The sequence below is a fragment of the Chenopodium album genome, chromosome 1 (genome assembly GCF_948465745.1).
Source record: "Chenopodium album chromosome 1, dcCheAlbu1.1, whole genome shotgun sequence".
NCBI lineage: Eukaryota > Viridiplantae > Streptophyta > Magnoliopsida > Caryophyllales > Amaranthaceae > Chenopodium > Chenopodium album.
The window spans coordinates 78,397,995-78,407,230 of record NC_137834.1 but is presented as its reverse complement, the minus strand read 5'-3'; the positions used below and the strand labels follow the sequence as shown (position 1 = coordinate 78,407,230).

Sequence of the window (9,236 nt, the reverse complement as noted above, 5' to 3'; positions counted from 1 at the left end):
TTGTTAGCTAGGTTCTGGTGGAAATCTTCTCATTCAAGTCGAGGAATGGCTATCAAGTCTCCCGCATTGCTTCATCTCCCAAAGGGCTTGGGAGGTTTGGGAGTTCGTAGTGTTGCTCCTTTCAATTCTGCTTTGCTAGCTAACAAAGCTGACGCCTTATTCAGTCTCCTCAGTTGCTGGTTTCTCGTCTACTGTTCGCAAAATATCCTTCTTTGAGGAATATGGAGGCTACTTTGGTGTCTCGTCCGTCATGGGGTTGTAGGGGTTTGCTCTCAGGTTTTTCGGTGTTATCTAGAGGTTAGTTTGGAAGGCGGTTCGGGGACTAGTGTTTGAATTCTGGAGGATTCTTGGGTTCCAGGTGGGCCGGTCCAATTTAAGGATCAACCATGGAAGGCGGCTAGGCCGTCTCTTGTTTCTTCTCTATTTAATTTGCGTTCTTATGCGTGGGATGTTTCGGTTGTTCACAACCTGTTTGATTCTCATTCTGCGATGAGGAATATGTCGGTGGATGATCATCCGGAGCGGATGATGGATGATTTTGTTTATTGGAAGTTCACTAGGGACGGTATTTTTTCTACAAAATCAGCTTATGCCCTTCAATGTTAGTCTGACATTACACTGGGTACAGGTTGTCAACTATCTCCACCCTGGTGGCGGAAATTTTGGAGGCTACCTATTCTGCCTCGTTGGAAATGTTTTGGTTGGAAGTTGCTGCAAGACGCTCTTCCACTCTCCACCCTCCTTTCTTCACGAGGTTGTCCAGTTGATCCGCTTTGTGCTTTTTGCCATGTTGAGTTGGAGGTGGCGGCACACACTTTCAGAGACTATCCGTATGTACGTCCGTTGTGGGAGTCGGGGGTGTTGGGGTTCCCTGGGTGTTTTCACAGTCTTCACCTTTTAAGTTTTGGTTGGCTGATTCAATTTCTCATTACTCTTCGTCTGGTTCTGAAAACAAGGTCATGGCTTTATTTGCTATTCTCTAGGCTATTTGGCATTCTAGGAACCAGCTGAGGTTCAGGCAAGAAGTCTGGTCACCTAGTACAATTGAGAGCTTGGCTAAGGATTGGTATTATCGGTGTGTTCAGGCTCAAGATCTGAAGAACTCTTCGGTTCGTTCTCATTCGGCTGCTGGTCCGGGTTTGTCGGATGTCCCATGGCTTTGCTTGCAGGGGTTACCTAATATTTTCCCAACAGCTTGTTTGATTGTGGATGGGGCTTGGGATAGTTCTACTTATAGAACAGGGGCAGGCTGGGTTATCCGTGACATTTTCTCGTCGGACGTCCTGCGTGGAGGGAGTCGGGCTTTTATGGCGAGTTCTGCTTTGCAATCTGAGTTACAAGCCTGTTTATGGGGGGGTTCAGTTTGTGGTGCACATGTGCCGTCCTTTCTTTTCTCTCATCTCGAGGGTCTTTAGATATTTCTGTTTGGTGGCTCATTCAAGACTTGCGATCCGCCATTCGGTCCCTGTTGGTGTGTCAGATTTGAAAGTTCCTCGGGCTTGGGTTTTACCAGCTCACTGGTTGGCTGGGTGTGCTCGTTGTTGGCAATTGTTGTATTTTCAGTATTAGTTTTTTCCTAGCCCTTTTGTCAAAAAATAAATAAATAATAAAATAAAAATAAAAATTGCTTTTCCAAAAATATTAAGGCTAACTAGCTAAGACAAATCTATACAGCATTGTTTTCGATCAGGCTAATTTAAACTCTTTTTTGGCCATTAGTATATAATTAAAATGTTACACAGTTATTGAATTTATTGTAGTAATATGAAATCAGCTAATAATCGAACAATTGAAATAAACAGAAGTAGAACAATAATGACCCAACATAGATTGCAAAAATAACTACTTATCAACTTATTATTTATACATAGGTATTGAGTCAATGATACAGCATCATGACCAAATGTACATGTTACAAATGTCCGAAAGAATCAAGTTGATGTAAATTCCAAAATTAACCCCAAGGCCCAAATTATCTAGCATAGTTGTTCTGTTCTATCTGTTGAATCCATTCTGCTTCAACAAATATAGAGGAGATAACTCGAAGTAAAGCATAAAATATCACTTGTACTATAAAATGCGATTTTTCTTTATTTTTGTACTGCTTACCATTTATATATGCATCTGTAATTCACATGAAGGCCAAACTGAAATACTTACAAAAAATGGCTTGTCGTCAGTATGTAAATGAATATTCATTCTGTTGTCATTTTGGTTATTAGCAAAATCTCAACAGCTGCTTCAATAAATCACTAGTAAGTTGACCGCTGTTAACAACATCAACTCAAGCAGGCGAGTACCAGCGACCCAGAGTCCTTAAATAATGATAGTGTTGATTTCAACTAGCCAAGCTGCATCAAAAACTCAGTTGACTGGCAGCGAATACTTCACAATCAAACCCAGACCTCAATTTTTGAGCTGAAAGCACATAACCAACTTCTTCCACAAACCAGTGCTCTCGTTATTAGCTGGAAGCTCAGTTGGTTCTTTGAAATGTGCACTCTCACTAAGCTCCTCAAATGCATCCACCAAGTATCCAAGCCTTGCAACAAATTCTACCAAAAGAGAAGCAAAAGTTGCTAATGACAAGGAACTAGCACTTTCATAAGTTTGTGCTTCCTTTTCATTGATGGTGAAGTCAGGAAGAATTGAAATACGTGAAGGCCAATGAGTCCTGCCAGCCATGCTGTCAGTGGAGCACATCCCTTGCATTGAAGATCCACCACCAAACATAGAAATCTTTGAATTTGTGATATCAATGTTTGATTGCATATGCTCAGGTTCCATGCTAAGCACACTGAGGGAATTTATCACAAGCTGACTGCCACCACAATCCTTCATTTGGGCAACATGATCAGGATCTTCAAATTCCTTGGGCCGTTTTCCTTCCTCCCAAGACTCAAAACTAACCAGAAGATAAGACTTTTCATCTATCTTTGTTTGCAGCTGCTCTGCTGCTGCATGAACTTCAGCCAGTATATCATCATCATTTAGTTTCTCCATTTTCTCAACTTTGCTCCCAAGGTCACGTAATAGTTTAGCCCCAGCAGTACCAACCCTACGAAGTTCATTAACGAAAACCTGTCTTTTTTCTGCTGGTGCCTATGCATATTAACAGACAGATTCAATCAAATGATTTACTCAACATAAAAAAGAAGGTAGTAGAAGCTAAGCCCAAGAGTGCAAAGAAATAATTTTCTTCCATTTTTTTTATTTTTTATTTTATTGTAACGATAAAACCCCCTAAATTAGGATATTCACATGTCCCTACACTAGGTATCTATAGGAAAAGAACCGCATAAACCTTTGCCGGACTAGAAGGCCTCAGCCTTGAGCCCTTGAACAAATAAATCAAACCATAACCATAACTAATCATGACAAACTAACGAATTCACAAAACCTTTCATAATTAATAAGGGTTTTGTAATGATCCCTTTTGGGGGAAAAAAAAATCTCATTCATGAATCTTTTTTGGGAGTATTTCAAATTTTTAAGTAGAATCAAGGACTTTCTAAGATGCCAGAGGTGAGATATGGGAGATTTGTGAGGTAGTTTAGCATAACATAAATGAGCAAACTAGATAGTGGTTGAGTATATATTTGATGCTATATTTAGAAACCAATCTTTGGTTGATGTTTAAAATTTTTATACATGGCTAGCTAAAGTGATTGCTCCCGGAGTCCGGGCACACATTTTTCGGGAGAGCTTTTCCCCATCAGGGCTTCACTCATCTCAAAACCAGATCAGTCAAAGTCTGGTATAAAAAGCTATGGGCAAACAATGAGTAATATTATAGACTTGGCAAAAACTGACCAACTCAAAAACCAACCTGAACCCTACCCGCTTAAAAAATGGACAAGAGTAAATTGAAATTTTGATAACACTAGGGTGGATATAAGTAGCCTTGTTCAAGATTCTCTTTCAATTTGGTTTCATATTACAACCTTAATTTTAAAAGGTATGATTATCCAAACACTATTTATAAGAGTTATCTCTAACTTTCTAAATGGTAGGAAAGAAAAGGCCAAAAAAAAAAAAAAAAAAAAAAAACCAAAAATAGCTACGCAGGTTAAAAAAAAAAGAAAAAAAAAGGGAAACAAATGTCACACATGTGATTTGCATGCAAAAATGGGGGTATTTATGTAAATAGACATTTTAAGGGAAACAAATGTCACACATGTGATTTGCATTCATAAGTGTGGTTAAACTTTTACGGAGTAATAAGGTAGGGATGTGAAAGTGGTTATTCATATAATGCACTTCAGACTTGAAAATTGAGACTCTGACTGACTACATTGAGTCTTGCTCTTTACTTATTGTGCTGTTTGTTCCATTGTCAATCACGCTCATAAGTGATAGCTTAATTAAAAAAAACACCCTACAGGTTACAACTCTATGATAAGGAATATGATTTACAAATCAAAAAAATTATACTCATATAAGTTAACATATGTAACTTTGATAATTACAGAATTAAATTGGTCTTAGGTCTTGTTTTAATTTATATCTAGTATACAAATTAATAATTAGTGAAATTTATTGTAAAAGCTTTACTGGATTCTGTCTACAAATTGCAAGTATTTTATCAACACAAACTCTAAAATAAAGAGGTCTCTTAAATTTGTACAAATATCACCTCCTCTATTTTTTAATAAATGCAACTTGTTCTCATCACCTTTGCACAGATTTTGAGGAAGAGAATAGTGAAGGTAAATGGATAAATTATTTGAAATAACCTAAACACCGGTAAGACAAAAGGGTTGGCTTACCTATATTTAACACTATAACTTATATTACCATAATTGTCAATTTATCTTCTCTAATCTCTTCCCTTAAATGTGTGTCAAAGAAACATGTTACTATTATTAAAAAAACGAAGGAAGTATATTAAAATAGATAAGGAGTATGAAGTTAACTACTTCCTCCGTTCCCCTAATATTGCAACAATTACCATTTAAAAAAGTTTCACAAATATTACAACATTACCATATATGCACATGCTTTCTCACTCTCTCTCTCTCTCTCTCTCCTCATCACATGAGTCTCTATCTTTATTTCTTTCTATCTCTCTCTCCATCTAAAATCATGTATCTTCCCCCTTGTTGCAATATTAAGGGAACGGAAGAAGTATAATATTATAACATGATAACCCATGTATAGTTACTGTATATGATATGATGGATGGATCTAGTTTTGAAATACTTCTCAAAACGATTCTAGTGATATAATAATTACAAATAAGTGATTAAAAGCTATCATTCAAACATGATTTTTATGCAAAGTGCTACTATATTAGTAATCCAAAACACTAATAAATACTAAGAAAATATAAGGGGACATCATGAGGAAGTAATGCAGCATTGTTATGTATTTGTTGTTAGATAATACGCAAATTCGTAAATATTTTGAAAGTTGACAATTGTACCACTGGGTTTTAGAATGCACCATTGATAGTGGAATGGTACTATAAGTGGTTATAATGATACTCCTTCATCATAGGTTGTGAAACTACCAGGTAACAACATTTGGTATTTAATAAGGCTTTCGATTGTAGTAGTCTCATGTTGCTTAATACATTTTTGTATATATATATATATATAATTTTCACCCTACATTGTGATTCACTGGTATGACCATGAAAGATCATAAGCAACTAAAAGCAGTAAAGCACCTAACTAGGTTATAGAAAGAACAGTTAAAACGAGAAGCAGTGACACACACACACACACACACACACCTGTATTTCTGAAAGAATGCATCCATGCATTGCCATGACCATGAAAGCACAATGTCTCAGAGCACCACTGACTTTAACATAGTTTTCCCATGGATAATTAAATGACTTGTAAGGGCCATGTGGAGGCTCCCATGTCGCAAAACCTAGCTGAAACAGAATGTATTTTTGTGGTTAAAGCAAACCATTCTGACATATTAAAAAAAAAAAAAAGTAAATAGTGAAAGCTCTAAAAATCAAAATACCAAAGATTCCTCTTGGCTTGTAGACTGGAGAGCTGCTCTGTAACCACCATACATAGGATCATCATAAACTTGGTATGTAAGAATTTTTGAAGGGATTTTATCATATGCAACACAGCGCAAGTACCCGTCAACACAGCCTACAAAAGAGTATGATCTTGTTTCAGGAGCAGCTCAAATCACAGGAACTAATCAGACACTTGTTTTTACTTTTTACTCCACCCCCCCCCCCCCCCCCCGGGGGACCCAAAAAAAAAAGAAAGGTAGTGAATTGTGGTCATACCTTCCAATGAAGTAGCAACACCTTTGAAATTTTTAACAACCAGCTTGTGAAGATCCTCACCCGCCCAGATAGGGTAAATACAGATGTTGACGAGAGAAGCCATGCCAGCCCCAATTGCAATAAGTAATAACCGAAAATATGCTGTCCGGAGAAAGTTTGATGTTTTATTTCCAGTCACCAGTACTAAACAAAAAGTCAATAGAAATACCCTGAACCCATACTCGTAAGGTTTCAACTTGGGGTATAATTTAACATAAGTCACACAAAATCCTGAACATCAAAAGATCATAACAGCCAGGTTAGTATGAAATTAATCATGAAAAAGACAGGCATTAAATTAGTCATATTACAATCAAGAGTGGACGGACACAGATAATAGCAATAAGAAGGAAACAGAATTTCATCTTTGGTAAGCTCTAATTAAATTTACAATTATATGAAGTTAAACTAAAATGCTGACCTCCAACAAATAGAGTAGCTATGATGAATGCTTCTTTAAATTCTCCAACATGAATGGCTACTTCTGCTATCCCTAAAGCAATTGCACCAGCAGACAGAGTTCCAATAGCACGGTTACAACCTTTACTGAGAGATGCTCCTACAGAAAAATAAATAAACTGTCATATGAAGTAAAAGATGAGTACAGCAAAAACAAAAAAAAAAAAAAAAAAAACATGTAAAGAACCCTGCTTCACACATCAAAGAAACTTAAACCCTAAACTAGAAATTTCGAATCATCGCAAACAACAATCATAGGTCCATACATTTGATCAATAATAAACCTGAGCTCATTTCACAAAAATATACAAATAAAGTACAGGCTAAGATCTCTTTGTTGAAAAAGAAATATAACAGTTCATTCCATCGCTTTCATTGTTTTTGTTCAGTTTTATCTATATACAGCCTGAGAATTGAAATGGACCAAAAAATAATACTAATTTCGAGTGACCAATACTCTCTAGTCTCTCCATTCCACAATAAGTATTTTTTGCGATAGTGTGTACAAAACTACAAACCAAGATGGTTAGTATTGCATAGATTTGCATTCTATTTCCGAATTCACCAGTAACATTGCATTAAAATTTAAATCTAACTTTGATAAGCATTAACATTCAAAATAGACTAGCACAGTTACAGTAAAAATCACCAAATCAACCAGCGCAGTACGACACTAAAATCAAAATATCAACCACAAATGCACACAGCTACACTACATTCAAAACAAACTAGCATAATTAAATAGCCCCAATCAAACGGAACAACATGCCACTGAAATAAATAAACGGTGACATGTCTACATTACATTAGAAACAGACTAGCACAGTTAAAATCGCCAAATCATCAGAACAACATGCCACAAAAATAAGCAAATTACTGCATACCTACACTAAGCACACTCACACAATTAAAATTGCTCACATTAAACAGAACAGCATACCACTGAAATACGACATACCTGCACTATGATCAAAACATACTAGCACAGTTAAAATCACTCAAATTTAACAAAACAACATACCAGTGAAAGCCGAAATTAAACAAAATCCGACATAACTACACTATATTCGAAACAGACTATCACAGTTGAAATCGCCCACATACAAAGTATTAAACAAAACAACATACCACTAACAAAATGTATAATCAACGACATACTTACACTACATTTAAAACACAGTTAAAATCATCCTAATCAAACAGAACAACATACAACTGAATTACATAAATAAACAACATACCTACACTATATTCAAAGTGTTAAACAAAATAACATACCACTAACAAAACGTATAATCAACGACATACTTACACTACATTCGAAACACAGTTAAAATTGTCCAAATCAAACACTAAAAAATTCAAAATTGCACGTAGTATGTAACGGAGGTAGTACATAAATAAACAACATACCTACACTATATTCGAAACAAACGACAACGGTTAAAATCGCCCAAATTGCATATTGACTAACATCTTTTAGAGGTCCCGTCAAAAAAATGAGCAAAGAAACCAAAACCAAACACAGCCCCATTTTCGCCGAGAAGAAGACTTTTCGAGGGTCTGATCTTCCCATTTCATATAAATTAACCCAGAAATCTTTGAACCCATTAACAAAACCCGAAAACCCATCACAAATACACCGATAAAACCCGATTTTGGCCCGATTACAAATTGATCGGAAACACCCAGAATCGTTGAGGTCAGTTTCTGCATCCGAAGTCGAAAACCCGAATTCATTATACCCTTTTCGAGAGAGCAATCTCTCTTTACTTCTCTCCATGAAACTCTGCCTCAATGATCCGAATTTTGCCGCCATTTTAAAGGGTAATTTGTGAAACCTAAATTGTCCTTTGAATAGTCGTGATAATGAAATTGAACAAAAGGAAGATGATTGAGATGATAAATTGGAGATTAAGCATTACCAAGAGACAAATTAATTCGAGTTTAATACAATTATATTGAAATTAATTTCGAAAAATCGGACTTTGTAAAAAAAAATGAAGGGGTCGTGAAGAAGACGTGCTGAATTAGGGAGGAGAGAGATGATAAATTGATGATGAAAGAGTTGAGGAAGGAGGGAGTTTCAAAGTTAATTATGCCAGAAATTTATAATTATTGATTAATAATTTGATGTGAGAGAGAAATTTCAATCAGAGATCTCATCAGATATTACAGCACTTTGATGACTGATTTGTTTGTTTTTGTCTTTTATGTTGGTATTTATTTTTAAATAATGGATGGAAAGAGTACGAGTACTAAAAGGTTGAAACTTGGAAGAAGAAGTTAGAAGAGGAGGTAAATTAGTTATGGACTTTTGGCTTTGGGGTCGGATTGAAATTTTCAGTTTGGATTTGATATGGACAAGGAGTTTTTCCTTTGGACTTGTTACGAAATTACGATGTCGGCCAAATTAAGTTTCGGTAAGGTACTTTTGAATTCGGTTTAACTTGATTAAGTTCATGCGATGTACATTTTG

General features: G+C 36.0%; 1 protein-coding gene across 1 annotated transcript; it reads right to left on the bottom strand.

The window, feature by feature from the left end:
- Positions 1-1,836: 1,836 nt before the first annotated feature.
- Positions 1,837-8,927, bottom strand: LOC145605659 (aluminum-activated malate transporter 4-like). Its single transcript, XM_081661765.1, has 6 exons — positions 8,171-8,927; positions 6,720-6,857; positions 6,260-6,529; positions 5,980-6,116; positions 5,738-5,884; positions 1,837-3,102 (listed from the first exon to the last, which is right to left on the bottom strand). The coding sequence occupies exons 1-6, from the start codon at positions 8,574-8,576 to the stop codon at positions 2,407-2,409; spliced, it is 1,794 nt and encodes a 597-aa protein (XP_081517891.1). The 5' UTR covers positions 8,577-8,927; the 3' UTR covers positions 1,837-2,406.
- Between the last annotated feature and the right edge of the window lie 309 nt (positions 8,928-9,236).

Excerpts from the sequence above, each read along its gene's own strand:
- LOC145605659 (XM_081661765.1), bottom strand. The coding sequence starts at position 8,576 with ATGGCGGCAAAATTCGGATCATTGAGGCAGAGTTTCATGGAGAGAAGT. Across the intron at positions 6,858-8,170 it reads TTGTTTCGAATATAGTGTAG|GAGCATCTCTCAGTAAAGGT; the intron begins GTATGTTGTTTA and ends ATTTTTCTGTAG. Across the intron at positions 6,117-6,259 it reads TGTTGCTACTTCATTGGAAG|GCTGTGTTGACGGGTACTTG; the intron begins GTATGACCACAA and ends ACTCTTTTGTAG.